Source organism: Hyla sarda, unplaced genomic scaffold (genome assembly GCF_029499605.1).
Source record: "Hyla sarda isolate aHylSar1 unplaced genomic scaffold, aHylSar1.hap1 scaffold_342, whole genome shotgun sequence".
In the NCBI taxonomy this organism is placed as follows: domain Eukaryota; kingdom Metazoa; phylum Chordata; class Amphibia; order Anura; family Hylidae; genus Hyla; species Hyla sarda.
In genome coordinates, this window is record NW_026610175.1 from 90676 (window position 1) to 109192 (window position 18517).

Here is an 18517-nt window from a genome sequence, read left to right on the forward strand (position 1 = left end):
TATAACACTGCACATACTGATCTCTTATACTGATCATTATTATCCCATAGGAGACTATAACACTGCACACACTGATCTCTTATACTGATCATTGTTATCCCATAGGAACCTATAACACTGCACACACTGGTCTCTTATACTGATCATTATTATCCCATAGGGACCTATAACACTGCACATACTGATCTCTTATACTGATCATTATTATCCCATAGGGACCTATAACACTGCACATACTGATCTCTTATACTGATCATTATTATCCCATATGAGACTATAACACTGCACACACTGATCTCTTATACTGATCATTATTATCCCATAGGGACCTATAACACTGCACACACTGATCTCATAAACTGATCATTGTTATCCCATAGGGACCTATAACACTGCACACACTGATCTCTTATAATGATCATTGTTATCCCATAGGGACCTATAACACTGCACACACTGATCTCTTATACTGATCATTATTATCCCATAATGACCTATAACACTGCGCACACTGATCTCTTATACTGATCATTATTATCCCATAGGGACCTATAACACTGCGCACACTGATCTCTTATACTGATCATTATTATCCCATAGGAGACTGTAACACTGCACACACTGATCTCTTATACTGATCATTATTATCCCATAGGGACCTATAACACTGCACACACTGATCTCTTATACTGATCATTGTTATCCCATAGGAGACTATAACACTGCACACACTGATCTCTTATACTGATCATTGTTATCCCATAGGGACCTATAACACTGCACACACTGATCTCTTATACTGATCATTATCCCATAGGAACCTATAACACTGCACACACTGATCTCTTATACTGATCATTATTATCCCATAGGAGACTAACACTGCACACACTGATCTCTTATACTGATCATTATTATCCCATAGGAGACTATAACACTGCACACACTGATCTCTTATACTGATCATTATTATCCCATAGGGACCTATAACACTGCACACACTGATCTCATAAACTGATCATTGTTATCCCATAGGGACCTATAACACTGCACACACTGATCTCTTATAATGATCATTGTTATCCCATAGGGACCTATAACACTGCACACACTGATCTCTTATACTGATCATTATTATCCCATAATGACCTATAACACTGCGCACACTGATCTCTTATACTGATCATTATTATCCCATAGGGACCTATAACACTGCGCACACTGATCTCTTATACTGATCATTATTATCCCATAGGAGACTGTAACACTGCACACACTGATCTCTTATACTGATCATTATTATCCCATAGGGACCTATAACACTGCACACACTGATCTCTTATACTGATCATTGTTATCCCATAGGAGACTATAACACTGCACACACTGATCTCTTATACTGATCATTGTTATCCCATAGGGACCTATAACACTGCACACACTGATCTCTTATACTGATCATTGTTATCCCATAGGGACCTATAACACTGCACACACTGATCTCTTATAATGATCATTGTTATCCCATAGGGACCTATAACACTGCACACACTGATCTCTTATACTGATCATTATTATCCCATAATGACCTATAACACTGCGCACACTGATCTCTTATACTGATCATTATTATCCCATAGGAGACTGTAACACTGCACACACTGATCTCTTATACTGATCATTATTATCCCATAGGGACCTATAACACTGCACACACTGATCTCTTATACTGATCATTGTTATCCCATAGGAGACTATAACACTGCACACACTGATCTCTTATACTGATCATTGTTATCCCATAGGGACCTATAACACTACACACACTGATCTCTTATACTGATCATTATTATCCCATAGGGACCTATAACACTGCACACACTGATCTCTTATACTGATCATTGTTATCCCATAGGGACCTATAACACTGCACACACTGATCTCTTATACTGATCATTATCCCATAGGAACCTATAACACTGCACACACTGATCTCTTATACTGATCATTATTATCCCATAGGGACCTATAACACTGCACACACTGATCATTGTTATCCCATAGGAACCTATAACACTGCACACACTGATCTCTTATACTGATCATTATTATCCCATAGGAGACTAACACTGCACACACTGATCTCTTATACTGATCATTATTATCCCATAGGAGACTATAACACTGCACACACTGATCTCTTATACTGATCATTATTATCCCATAGGGACCTATAACACTGCACACACTGATCTCTTATACTGACCATTGTTATCCCATAGGAACCTATAACACTGCACACACTGATCTCTTATACTGATCATTATTATCCCATAGGGACCTATAACACTGCACACACTGATCATTGTTATCCCATAGGAACCTATAACACTGCACACACTGATCTCTTATACTGATCATTATTATCCCATAGGAGACTAACACTGCACACACTGATCTCTTATACTGATCATTATTATCCCATAGGAGACTATAACACTGCACACACTGATCTCTTATACTGATCATTATTATCCCATAGGGACCTATAACACTGCACACACTGATCTCTTATACTGACCATTGTTATCCCATAGGGACCTATAACACTGCACACACTGATCTCTTATACTGATCATTATTATCCCATAGGGACCTATAACACTGCACACACTGATCTCTTATACTGATCATTATCCCATAGGAACCTATAACACTGCGCACACTGATCTCTTATACTGATCATTATTATCCCATAGGGACCTATAACACTGCGCACACTGATCTCTTATACTGATCATTATTATCCCATAGGAGACTGTAACACTGCACACACTGATCTCTTATACTGATCATTATTATCCCATAGGAGACTGTAACACTGCACACACTGATCTCTTATACTGATCATTGTTATCCCATAGGGACCTATAACACTACACACACTGATCTCTTATACTGATCATTATTATCCCATAGGGACCTATAACACTGCGCACACTGATCTCTTATACTGATCATTATTATCCCATAGGGACCTATAACACTGCGCACACTGATCTCTTATACTGATCATTATTATCCCATAGGAGACTGTAACACTGCACACACTGATCTCTTATACTGATCATTATTATCCCATAGGAGACTGTAACACTGCACACACTGATCTCTTATACTGATCATTGTTATCCCATAGGGACCTATAACACTACACACACTGATCTCTTATACTGATCATTATTATCCCATAGGGACCTATAACACTGCACACACTGATCTCTTATACTGATCATTGTTATCCCATAGGGACCTATAACACTGCACACACTGATCTCTTATACTGATCATTATCCCATAGGAACCTATAACACTGCACACACTGATCTCTTATACTGATCATTATTATCCCATAGGGACCTATAACACTGCACACACTGATCTCTTATACTGACCATTGTTATCCCATAGGAACCTATAACACTGCACACACTGATCTCTTATACTGATCATTATTATCCCATAGGGACCTATAACAATGCGCACACTGATCTCTTATACTGATCATTATTATCCCATAGAAGACTATAACACTGCACAAACTGATCTCTTATACTGATCATTATTATCCCATAGGAGACTGTAACACTGCACACACTGATCTCTTATACTGATCATTATTATCCCATAGGGACCTATAACACTGCACACACTGATCTCTTATACTGATCATTGTTATCCCATAGGAGACTATAACACTGCACACACTGATCTCTTATACTGATCATTGTTATCCCATAGGGACCTATAACACTACACACACTGATCTCTTATACTGATCATTATTATCCCATAGGGACCTATAACACTGCACACACTGATCTCTTATACTGATCATTGTTATCCCATAGGGACCTATAACACTGCACACACTGATCTCTTATACTGATCATTATCCCATAGGAACCTATAACACTGCACACACTGATCTCTTATACTGATCATTATTATCCCATAGGAGACTGTAACACTGCACACACTGATCTCTTATACTGATCATTATTATCCCATAGGGACCTATAACACTGCACACACTGATCTCTTATACTGATCATTATTATCCCATAGGAGACTATAACACTGCACACACTGATCTCTTATACTGATCATTATTATCCCATAGGGACCTATAACACTGCACAAACTGATCTCTTATACTGATCATTATTATCCCATAGGGACCTATAACACTGCACATACTGATCTCTTATACTGATCATTATTATCCCATAGGAGACTATAACACTGCACACACTGATCTCTTATACTGATCATTGTTATCCCATAGGAACCTATAACACTGCACACACTGGTCTCTTATACTGATCATTATTATCCCATAGGGACCTATAACACTGCACATACTGATCTCTTATACTGATCATTATTATCCCATAGGGACCTATAACACTGCACATACTGATCTCTTATACTGATCATTATTATCCCATATGAGACTATAACACTGCACACACTGATCTCTTATACTGATCATTATTATCCCATAGGAGACTGTAACACTGCACACACTGATCTCTTATACTGATCATTATTATCCCATAGGGACCTATAACACTGCACACACTGATCTCTTATACTGATCATTATTATCCCATAGGAGACTATAACACTGCACACACTGATCTCTTATACTGATCATTATTATCCCATAGGGACCTATAACACTGCACAAACTGATCTCTTATACTGATCATTATTATCCCATAGGGACCTATAACACTGCACATACTGATCTCTTATACTGATCATTATTATCCCATAGGAGACTATAACACTGCACACACTGATCTCTTATACTGATCATTATTATCCCATAGGAGACTGTAACACTGCACACACTGATCTCTTATACTGATCATTGTTATCCCATAGGGACCTATAACACTACACACACTGATCTCTTATACTGATCATTATTATCCCATAGGGACCTATAACACTGCACACACTGATCTCTTATACTGATCATTGTTATCCCATAGGGACCTATAACACTGCACACACTGATCTCTTATACTGATCATTATTATCCCATAGGGACCTATAACACTGCACACACTGATCATTGTTATCCCATAGGAACCTATAACACTGCACACACTGATCTCTTATACTGATCATTATTATCCCATAGGAGACTAACACTGCACACACTGATCTCTTATACTGATCATTATTATCCCATAGGAGACTATAACACTGCACACACTGATCTCTTATACTGATCATTATTATCCCATAGGGACCTATAACACTGCACACACTGATCTCTTATACTGACCATTGTTATCCCATAGGAACTTATAACACTGCACACACTGATCTCTTATACTGATCATTATTATCCCATAGGGACCTATAACAATGCGCACACTGATCTCTTATACTGATCATTATTATCCCATAGAAGACTATAACACTGCACAAACTGATCTCTTATACTGATCATTATTATCCCATAGGAGACTGTAACACTGCACACACTGATCTCTTATACTGATCATTATTATCCCATAGGGACCTATAACACTGCACACACTGATCTCTTATACTGATCATTGTTATCCCATAGGAGACTATAACACTGCACACACTGATCTCTTATACTGATCATTGTTATCCCATAGGGACCTATAACACTACACACACTGATCTCTTATACTGATCATTATTATCCCATAGGGACCTATAACACTGCACACACTGATCTCTTATACTGATCATTGTTATCCCATAGGGACCTATAACACTGCACACACTGATCTCTTATACTGATCATTATCCCATAGGAACCTATAACACTGCACACACTGATCTCTTATACTGATCATTATTATCCCATAGGAGACTGTAACACTGCACACACTGATCTCTTATACTGATCATTATTATCCCATAGGGACCTATAACACTGCACACACTGATCTCTTATACTGATCATTATTATCCCATAGGAGACTATAACACTGCACACACTGATCTCTTATACTGATCATTATTATCCCATAGGGACCTATAACACTGCACAAACTGATCTCTTATACTGATCATTATTATCCCATAGGGACCTATAACACTGCACATACTGATCTCTTATACTGATCATTATTATCCCATAGGAGACTATAACACTGCACACACTGATCTCTTATACTGATCATTGTTATCCCATAGGAACCTATAACACTGCACACACTGGTCTCTTATACTGATCATTATTATCCCATAGGGACCTATAACACTGCACATACTGATCTCTTATACTGATCATTATTATCCCATAGGGACCTATAACACTGCACATACTGATCTCTTATACTGATCATTATTATCCCATATGAGACTATAACACTGCACACACTGATCTCTTATACTGATCATTATTATCCCATAGGGACCTATAACACTGCACACACTGATCTCATAAACTGATCATTGTTATCCCATAGGGACCTATAACACTGCACACACTGATCTCTTATAATGATCATTGTTATCCCATAGGGACCTATAACACTGCACACACTGATCTCTTATACTGATCATTATTATCCCATAATGACCTATAACACTGCGCACACTGATCTCTTATACTGATCATTATTATCCCATAGGGACCTATAACACTGCGCACACTGATCTCTTATACTGATCATTATTATCCCATAGGAGACTGTAACACTGCACACACTGATCTCTTATACTGATCATTATTATCCCATAGGGACCTATAACACTGCACACACTGATCTCTTATACTGATCATTGTTATCCCATAGGAGACTATAACACTGCACACACTGATCTCTTATACTGATCATTGTTATCCCATAGGGACCTATAACACTGCACACACTGATCTCTTATACTGATCATTATCCCATAGGAACCTATAACACTGCACACACTGATCTCTTATACTGATCATTATTATCCCATAGGAGACTAACACTGCACACACTGATCTCTTATACTGATCATTATTATCCCATAGGAGACTATAACACTGCACACACTGATCTCTTATACTGATCATTATTATCCCATAGGGACCTATAACACTGCACACACTGATCTCATAAACTGATCATTGTTATCCCATAGGGACCTATAACACTGCACACACTGATCTCTTATAATGATCATTGTTATCCCATAGGGACCTATAACACTGCACACACTGATCTCTTATACTGATCATTATTATCCCATAATGACCTATAACACTGCGCACACTGATCTCTTATACTGATCATTATTATCCCATAGGGACCTATAACACTGCGCACACTGATCTCTTATACTGATCATTATTATCCCATAGGAGACTGTAACACTGCACACACTGATCTCTTATACTGATCATTATTATCCCATAGGGACCTATAACACTGCACACACTGATCTCTTATACTGATCATTGTTATCCCATAGGAGACTATAACACTGCACACACTGATCTCTTATACTGATCATTGTTATCCCATAGGGACCTATAACACTGCACACACTGATCTCTTATACTGATCATTGTTATCCCATAGGGACCTATAACACTGCACACACTGATCTCTTATAATGATCATTGTTATCCCATAGGGACCTATAACACTGCACACACTGATCTCTTATACTGATCATTATTATCCCATAATGACCTATAACACTGCGCACACTGATCTCTTATACTGATCATTATTATCCCATAGGGACCTATAACACTGCGCACACTGATCTCTTATACTGATCATTATTATCCCATAGGAGACTGTAACACTGCACACACTGATCTCTTATACTGATCATTATTATCCCATAGGGACCTATAACACTGCACACACTGATCTCTTATACTGATCATTGTTATCCCATAGGAGACTATAACACTGCACACACTGATCTCTTATACTGATCATTGTTATCCCATAGGGACCTATAACACTGCACACACTGATCTCTTATACTGATCATTATCCCATAGGAACCTATAACACTGCACACACTGATCTCTTATACTGATCATTATTATCCCATAGGGACCTATAACACTGCGCACACTGATCTCTTATACTGATCATTGTTATCCCATAGGAGACTATAACACTGCACACACTGATCTCTTATACTGATCATTGTTATCCCATAGGGACCTATAACACTGCACACACTGATCTCTTATAATGATCATTGTTATCCCATAGGGACCTATAACACTGCACACACTGATCTCTTATACTGATCATTATTATCCCATAATGACCTATAACACTGCGCACACTGATCTCTTATACTGATCATTATTATCCCATAGGGACCTATAACACTGCGCACACTGATCTCTTATACTGATCATTATTATCCCATAGGAGACTGTAACACTGCACACACTGATCTCTTATACTGATCATTATTATCCCATAGGGACCTATAACACTGCACACACTGATCTCTTATACTGATCATTGTTATCCCATAGGAGACTATAACACTGCACACACTGATCTCTTATACTGATCATTGTTATCCCATAGGGACCTATAACACTGCACACACTGATCTCTTATACTGATCATTATCCCATAGGAACCTATAACACTGCACACACTGATCTCTTATACTGATCATTATTATCCCATAGGAGACTATAACACTGCACACACTGATCTCTTATACTGATCATTATTATCCCATAGGGACCTATAACACTGCACACACTGATCTCATAAACTGATCATTGTTATCCCATAGGGACCTATAACACTGCACACACTGATCTCTTATAATGATCATTGTTATCCCATAGGGACCTATAACACTGCACACACTGATCTCTTATACTGATCATTATTATCCCATAATGACCTATAACACTGCGCACACTGATCTCTTATACTGATCATTATTATCCCATAGGGACCTATAACACTGCGCACACTGATCTCTTATACTGATCATTATTATCCCATAGGAGACTGTAACACTGCACACACTGATCTCTTATACTGATCATTATTATCCCATAGGGACCTATAACACTGCACACACTGATCTCTTATACTGATCATTGTTATCCCATAGGAGACTATAACACTGCACACACTGATCTCTTATACTGATCATTGTTATCCCATAGGGACCTATAACACTGCACACACTGATCTCTTATACTGATCATTGTTATCCCATAGGGACCTATAACACTGCACACACTGATCTCTTATACTGATCATTATCCCATAGGAACCTATAACACTGCACACACTGATCTCTTATACTGATCATTATTATCCCATAGGAGACTAACACTGCACACACTGATCTCTTATACTGATCATTATTATCCCATAGGAGACTATAACACTGCACACACTGATCTCTTATACTGATCATTATTATCCCATAGGGACCTATAACACTGCACACACTGATCTCTTATACTGACCATTGTTATCCCATAGGAACCTATAACACTGCACACACTGATCTCTTATACTGATCATTATTATCCCATAGGGACCTATAACACTGCGCACACTGATCTCTTATACTGATCATTGTTATCCCATAGGAGACTATAACACTGCACACACTGATCTCTTATACTGATCATTGTTATCCCATAGGGACCTATAACACTGCACACACTGATCTCTTATACTGATCATTGTTATCCCATAGGAGACTGTAACACTGCACACACTGATCTCTTATACTGATCATTATTATCCCATAGGGACCTATAACACTGCACACACTGATCTCTTATACTGATCATTATTATCCCATAGGAGACTGTAACACTGCACACACTGATCTCTTATACTGATCATTATTATCCCATAGGGACCTATAACACTGCACACACTGATCTCTTATACTGATCATTGTTATCCCATAGGAGACTATAACACTGCACACACTGATCTCTTATACTGATCATTGTTATCCCATAGGGACCTATAACACTACACACACTGATCTCTTATACTGATCATTATTATCCCATAGGGACCTATAACACTGCACACACTGATCTCTTATACTGATCATTGTTATCCCATAGGGACCTATAACACTGCACACACTGATCTCTTATACTGATCATTATCCCATAGGAACCTATAACACTGCACACACTGATCTCTTATACTGATCATTATTATCCCATAGGAGACTGTAACACTGCACACACTGATCTCTTATACTGATCATTATTATCCCATAGGGACCTATAACACTGCACACACTGATCTCTTATACTGATCATTATTATCCCATAGGAGACTATAACACTGCACACACTGATCTCTTATACTGATCATTATTATCCCATAGGGACCTATAACACTGCACAAACTGATCTCTTATACTGATCATTATTATCCCATAGGGACCTATAACACTTCACATACTGATCTCTTATACTGATCATTATTATCCCATATGAGACTATAACACTGCACACACTGATCTCTTATACTGATCATTATTATCCCATAGGAGACTAACACTGCACACACTGATCTCTTATACTGATCATTATTATCCCATAGGGGCCTATAACACTGCACACACTGATCTCTTATACTGATCATTGTTATCCCATAGGGACCTATAACACTGCACACACTGATCTCTTATACTGATCATTATTATCCCATAGGAACCTATAACACTGCACACACTGATCTCTTATACTGATCATTGTTATCCCAAAGGGACCTATAACACTGCACACACTGATCTCTTATACTGATCATTATTATCCTATAGGAGACTATAACACTGCACACACTGATCTCTTATACTGATCATTATTATCCCATAGGGACCTATAACACTGCACAAACTGATCTCTTATACTGATCATTATTATCCCATAGGGACCTATAACACTGCACACACTGATCTCTTATACTGATCATTATTATCCCATAGGAGACTATAACACTGCACACACTGATCTCTTATACTGATCATTGTTATCCCATAGGAACCTATAACACTGCACACACTGATCTCTTATACTGATCATTATTATCCCATAGGGACCTATAACACTGCACATACTGATCTCTTATACTGATCATTATTATCCCATAGGGACCTATAACACTGCACATACTGATCTCTTATACTGATCATTATTATCCCATAGGGACCAATAACACTGCACACACTGATCTCTTATACTGATCATTGTTATCCCATAGGGACCTATAACACTGATCACACTGATCTTTTACACAGTGATCAGTGTTATCGGCGCTTGCCTGCTCCTGCCTGGATCTCAGGCACGGAGCAGTCATTCGCCGCTCGGACACCGAGGAGGCAGGTAAGGGCCCTCCCGGTGTCCTGTCAGCTGTCCTGACCGCGGCGGTCCCGAACAGCCCGACTGAGCAGCCGGGTCACTTTCACTTTAGAAGCGGCGGTCAGCTTTGACCGCGGCTTCTAAAGGGTTAATACCGCACATCGCCGCGATCGGCGATGTGTGGTATTAGCCGCGGGTCCCGGCCGTTGATGAGCGCCGGGACCGACGCAATATGATGCGGGATCGCGGCGCGATCCCGCTTCATATCGAGGGAGCCGGCGCAGGACGTAAATATGCGCCCTGCGTCTTTAAGGGGTTAAAATAGGGTGCGTCTTATATGCCGGTGCGTCCTATAGGGCGAAAAAAACGGTAATTGTAGATGTGGGTTTGGTTGTTTTTGTATATTATTACCCCAGCGCTATCTCCTGGGCATTGTTGAGAAATATCTGCCAAGAAGATTGACCCCTCTCCTCGATCTGTTCCTTCAACTCTGGAATTAGAACAAGATGGAAGTGACTTTGCTGCCCTAGACCTGGTAAGATGCTTAAATGGGCACCGTCAGGAAATAAAAAAATTGATATGTTGTAGTCCTTAAGTACTACAACATATCTCTAATATAGTTTAATTAAAAAAAGTGATTTTAAACCAGTTTAAAATCACTTTTAAATTTGGCCATTAGGGGTCGCCCTCCTAGTGGCCGAATACATTCGGCAGTGATGTCACTACAGAATTTCGTCTCATTTGAGCCTGGCAAATGAGTCGAAATTCCAGTCACTGCGATGCTCGCTCCCGCCTGTCAATCAAACAGGCGAGAGCGAGCACAGTAAAATCCAGGGCTGCGCATTGGCTCCCTGGACTCTCACACTGGCCGCCTCCCTGCTGCACGTGGCTCTTACCTCTCCTTACAGCCGCGGCTCCAGTGGGGATACGCTGCCTCCTCACAGCTGTGTCCTGTCATTACCAGGGGGGAGCACGTTATACGGAGAGGGGGGCGCCATTTACAGGAGGGCCAATCACACACTGAGCAACAAGCGTGAGGGGGGGGGGGGAGGGGCGATATTGGTCGGGGGCTGGGTGTCTTCCAACACAGGGTGCCTCCAGTTGTTTCACCACTACAACTCCCAGCATGCCCTGACAGCAAATAGATGTCAGGGCATGCTGGGAGTTGTAGTGGTTAAACAGCTGGAGGCACCCTGTCAGGAGAACTAAGGGCGGAAGTCGGCCCCTAGCAGGCATCAGTGACGTGGTGCCAGCTGGGGAAGTGTGCCTGGTAGTGAGCACACTACCAGGCAGACAAAATGCCATTTTTAAGATAATAAATAAATAAATAAAGGCAGGGAGGGGGTTAGGGATAGATGGGCAATAGGCAGGGACAGAAAGAATTAAAAAAAAGAGGATGGTGGGAGCTACCCTTTAAGGATTTAGTTAGAACTAAACCTTTTCGGAAACCTGAAAACCTTATTTTACATCGTGGGTCAAAGAAGGGTTCTAAGGCATCAAAACCATCCATTTCCAGATGGATCAGAGTATTAACCTGTTACGCTTCTAAACGTTTGACTGCACCGGAGTTCACGCTGCAAAGTAAATTTCAGCCTCTTGGGAAGAACGTAATTCTGTCCCTCTGGAACATATTTGCCACCTGGAGTCCTCCATTAACCTTCTAGAAACATTTGAGTGGACACCTGTTTGTCTAGAGAAACTATTTTTGCTAAGACCATTCTGTATTGTGCGAGGCAGTAGAGCGCCCCCTAGGGGTTATACTTGGTAAATCCCCACATTGCGCTGCTGAGAGACGACAGGGAAGACTACATTGTGTATGATTATTTGTTTTCCCTTAGTCTCCTCAGCAGCACAAGCTTCCCTCCCTTTATAATTTACTCACTGTCCTGGTGTAAGTGGGGCATTTTGCAGCCGGGGGGGTAACTGTAGTTTTGTCTAACTTCATTAAAAAATCCCGTTCCTATTAAGCTCCCCCCCCCCCCCCCCCTCCACATTGTGCTGCTGAGGAGACCAAGGAAAAACAAATTATACAAAATTTAGTTACCCAGAAAGTACAGCCGCCCAGTGATCAGCCATGGAGGAAGGACCTGTAATACTCACTTAGATGAACCATAGTGGAAGGTCCTGGGTGTCCTGAAGAAGAAACACATAATGAGAGAAGCTGCAGTATAAAGTATAGAGGACATAATAATAATAATAATAATCCCCATACACAGATAATAATGAGAGAAGCTGCAGTATAAAGTATAGAGGACATAATAATAATAATAATCCCCATACACAGATAATAATGAGAGAAGCTGCAGTATATAGTATAGAGGACATAATAATAATAATAATCCCCATACACAGATAATAATGAGAGAAGCTGCAGTATAAAGTATAGAGGACATAATAATAATAATAATAATAATAATAATCCCCATACACAGATAATAATGAGAGAAGCTGCAGTATAAAGTATAGAGGACATAATAATAATAATAATAATAATAATCTCCATACACAGATAATAATGAGAGAAGCTGCAGTATAAAGTATAGAGGACATAATAATAATAATAATAATAATAATCCCCATACACAGATAATGAGAGAAGCTGCAGTATAAAGTATAGAGGACATAATAATAATAATAATAATCCCCATAGACAGATAATAATGAGAGAAGCTGCAGTATATAGTGTGTATATATATTTATTTCTAGTATATACATTATGTACCTGTCTAATCTCCTGACAGACCAGAAGTTACATTCACCGCCCTTCACTCCACAGCCTGCTCTACTATAGGCGCCGCCATTGAGAGGAAGTCATGTGGACCCACCCGGAAGTTGTTGTTTTGCCATTAGATCACGTTTCTTACTCGTCCGAATGTTCTTGTACCAATCATAGAGGCCACTAGGAGGCGCTGACAACCCTTATAAAACGCCTAATAGAACTTTGCCAACCTAGGTATTTCCGACTTCCGGCGAACGACCCTTGTTTGCCGGAAGTGGGGCAACATGGCGGTTACGTTCTGTGACATTGACAGCTCGTATACGCCCCACTTCCGGTGAAGTCCACCCGACAGCCGGAAGTGGGGAAGTGTTGCCGGTTGTGGAATGTGTCCTGCTGGTAATACCGGAGTACAATGATGGCGGAGTGAGTGCGCAGATCCTGATCCCGGACACTACGACCTCAGAAACACCTCAGCGCTATAAAGGTGACAGCCGGCTGTAACTAACAGGTGGATACAGAGGAGGGAAGAGTGTATGTGTGACAGGACACGCCCCCTGGAGGGTGTATGTGTGACAGGACACGCCCCCTGGAGGGTGTATGTGTGTGTGACAGGACACGCCCCCTGGAGGGTGTATGTGTGACAGGACACGCCCCCTGGAGAGTGTATGTGTGACAGGACACGCCCCCGGAGGGTGTATGTGTGTCAGGACACGCCCCCTGGAGGGTGTATGTGTGTCAGGACACGCCCCCTGGAGGGTGTATGTGTGACAGGACACGCCCCCTGGAGGGTGTATGTGTGACAGGACACGCCCCCTGGAGGGTGTATGTGTGACAGGACACGCCCCCTGGAGGGTGTATGTGTGACAGGACACGCCCCCTGGAGGGTGTATGTGTGACAGGACACGCCCCCTGGAGGGTGTATGTGTGACAGGACACGCCCCCTGGAGGGTGTATGTGTGACAGGACACGCCCCCTGGAGGGTGTATGTGTGTGTGTGACAGGACACGCCCCCTGGAGGGTGTATGTGTGTGTGTGACAGGACACGCCCCTGGAGGGTGTATGTGTGACAGGACACGCCCCCTGGAGGGTGTATGTGTAGGCGTGACAGGCAGCACTATAGGAGGGTGTTATGTGTGACAGGCAGCACTATAGGAGGGTGTTATGTGTGACAGGCAGCACTATAGGAGGGTGTTATGTGTGACAGGCAGCACTATAGGAGGGTGTTATGTGTGACAGGCAGCACTATAGCGGGGTGTTATGTGTGACAGGCAGCACTATAGGAAGGTGTTATGTGTGACAGGCAGCACTATAGGAGGGTGTTATGTGTGACAGGCAGCACTATAGCGGGGTGTTATGGGTGACAGGCAGCACTATAGGAGGGTGTTATGTGTGACAGGCAGCACTATAGCGGGGTGTTATGTGTGACAGGCAGAACTATAGGAGGGTGATAGGTGTGACAGGCAGAACTATAGGAGGGTGATAGGTGTGACAGGCAGCACTATAGCGGGGTGTTATGTGTGACAGGCAGCACTATAGGAGGGTGTTATGTGTGACAGGCAGCACTATAGGAGCGTGTTATGTGTGACAGGCAGAACTATAGGAGGGTGATAGGTGTGACAGGCAGCACTATAGCGGGGTGTTATGTGTGACATGCAGCACTATAGGAAGGTGTTATGTGTGACAGGCAGCACTATAGGAGGGTGTTATGTGTGACAGGCAGCACTATAGGAGGGTGTTATGGGTGACAGGCAGCACTATAGGAGGGTGTTATGTGTGACAGGCAGCACTATAGCGGGGTGTTATGTGTGACAGGCAGCACTATAGGAGGGTGTTATGTGTGACAGGCAGCACTATAGCGGGGTGTTATGTGTGACAGGCAGCACTATAGGAAGGTGTTATGTGCGACAGGCAGCACTATAGGAAGGTGTTATGTGCGACAGGCAGCACTAAAGTGGGGTGTTATGTGTTACAGGCAGCACTATAGGAAGGTGTTATGTGTGACAGGCAGCACTATAGGAGGGTGTTATGGGTGACAGGCAGCACTATAGGAGGGTGTTATGTGTGACAGGCAGCACTATAGGAGGGTGTTATGTGTGACAGGCAGCACTATAGCGGGGTGTTATGTGTGACAGGCAGCACTATAGGAGGGTGTTATGTGTGACAGACAGCACTATAGGAAGGTGTTATGTGTGACAGGCAGCACTATAGTGGGTTTTTTTGTGTGACAGGCAGCACTATAGGAAGGTGTTATGTGTGACAGGCAGCACTATAGCGGGGTGTTATGTGTGACAGGCAGCACTATAGGAGGGTGTTATGTGTGACAGGCAGCACTATAGGAGGGTGTTATGTGTGACAGGCAGCACTTTAGGAAGGTGTTATGTATGACAGGCAGCACTATAGGAGGGTGTTATGTGTGACAGGCAGCACTATAGGAGGGTGTTATGTGTGACAGGCAGCACTATAGGAGGGTGTTATGTGTGACAGGCAGCACTATAGGAGGGTGTTATGTGTGACAGGCAGCACTATAGGAGGGTGTTATGTGTGACAGGCAGCACTATAGCGGGGTGTTATGTGTGACAGGCAGCACTATAGGAGGGTGTTATGTATGACAGGCAGCACTATAGGAGGGTGTTATGTGTGACAGGCAGCACTATAGAAGGGTGTTATGTGTGACAGGCAGCACTATAGGAGGGTGTTATGTGTGACAGGCAGCACTATAGGAGGGTGTTATGTGTGATAGGCAGCACTATAGGAGGGTGTTATGTGTGACAGGCAGCACTATAGGAGGGTGTTGTATGACAGGCAGCACTATAGGAGGGTGTTATGTGTGACAGGCAGCACTATAGGATGGTGTTATGTGTGACAGGCAGCACTATAGGAGGGTGTTATGTGTGACAGGCAGCACTATAGGAGGGTGTTATGTGTGACAGGCAGCACTATAGCAGGGTGTTATGTGTGACAGGCAGCACTATAGGAGGGTGTTATGTGTGACAGGCAGCACTATAGCAGGGTGTTATGTGTGACAGGCAGCACTATAGCAGGGTGTTATGTGTGACAGGCAGCACTATAGGAGGGTGTTATGTGTGACAGGCAGCACTATAGGAGGGTGTTATGTGTGACAGGCAGCACTATAGGAGGGTGTTATGTGTGACAGGCAGCACTATAGGAGGGTGTTATGTGTGACAGGCAGCACTATAGGAGCGTGTTATGTGTGACAGGCAGCACTATAGGAGGGTGTTGTATGACAGGCAGCACTATAGGAAGGTGTTATGTGCGACAGGCAGCACTATAGGAGGGTGTTGTATGACAGGCAGCACTATAGGAGGGTGTTGTATGACAGGCAGCACTATAGGAGGGTGTTATGGGTCCTGGGTGTTCTTATCAGGGCTGTGGAGTCGGTAGATAAATGTTCCGTCTCCTCTGTATTAATAGGTGAGTGTATTTGATACATCCCTTGAAGGCCACCTACCTGTCATCACTACAGGACTGCCGGCTGGTGCTTTCATTTCCCTAGTAGAATCCCATGGTCATGTTTAAAGTTTGAGCTAACAATCGAGTTTATACATTTTTATAGCCTTAGCTGAATGGCAGCAGTTTTTCCAATGGTTTACAGCTTCAGTTTTGGACTATTAACCCTCCATTCCCTTCACTTATACAAGGGTCTCTAGTTATGCAGAAAACAGATTTCCTTAAAGGGATACTCCACCCCTGGCATCTTATCCCCTATCCAAAGGATAGGGGATAAGATGTCAGATCGTGGGGGTCCTGCTGCTGGGGGCCCCCGGGGATCGCTGCTGCAGCACCCCCCCCCCCCCCCCCCCCCATCATTACTGCACAGAGCGAGTTCGCTCTGTGCGTAATGACGGGCGATACAGGGGCCAGAGCAGCGTGACGTCATGGCTCCGCCCCTCATGACATCACTGCCCATCCCATTAATGCAAGTCTATGGCAGGGGGCGTGGCGGTCGTCACGAGGGGCGGAGCCATGACATCACACTGCTCCGGCCCCTGTATTGGCCCTCATTACGTGCAGAGCGATCTCGCTCTGTGCAGTAATGATAGGGGGGGGGGGGGGGTGCTGCAGCAGCGATCCCCGGGGTCCCCAGCAGCGGGACCCCGGCGATCTGACATCTTATCCCCTATCCTTTAGATGTCTAGGGGTGGAGTACCCCATTAACCCCTTATCAGTGAGAGGTAGGTTACCCATGGGTTCCCTGTAACGAACACAACACTATGGAAAGTAGAAGTATTGCCGCTCCTAACTGTGCGTTGCGAGCCATATAGTGAAGCACACGAAAAGCTTCTTCACGGTCACTTAACGTGTTCATTTTGCGGTTACATTAATTATAACTTTTTGTGAATTGAGACATTTAAACTTGCTTGTTTTTTTTTTTTCCCCCAATTTAA

General features: G+C 42.5%; 2 protein-coding genes across 3 annotated transcripts in view; one reads left to right on the forward strand and one right to left on the reverse strand.

The window, feature by feature from the left end:
- MRPS16 (mitochondrial ribosomal protein S16) overlaps window positions 1–14264 on the reverse strand; it is a 31723-nt gene extending 17459 nt beyond the window's left edge. Inside the window, exons 1-2 of one of the 2 annotated variants that reach the window (XM_056553619.1) lie at window positions 14115–14264; window positions 13493–13525 (exon numbers count right to left, since the gene is read on the reverse strand). In XM_056553619.1, coding sequence (XP_056409594.1) covers window positions 13493–13505 — 13 coding nt within the window. In that variant the 5' untranslated portion in view covers window positions 13506–13525; window positions 14115–14264. Of the gene's footprint in view, window positions 1–13436; window positions 13526–14114 lie in introns of both variants that reach the window. The other variant, XM_056553620.1, reaches the window with a different exon arrangement.
- A 205-nt stretch (window positions 14265–14469) lies between these two features.
- The window catches only part of VPS13D (vacuolar protein sorting 13 homolog D), a 194635-nt gene continuing 190587 nt past the window's right edge, over window positions 14470–18517 (forward strand). Inside the window, exon 1 of the mRNA XM_056553621.1 lies at window positions 14470–14595. The gene's annotated coding sequence lies outside the window, so the exon portion shown is untranslated. The remainder of the gene's footprint in view (window positions 14596–18517) is intronic.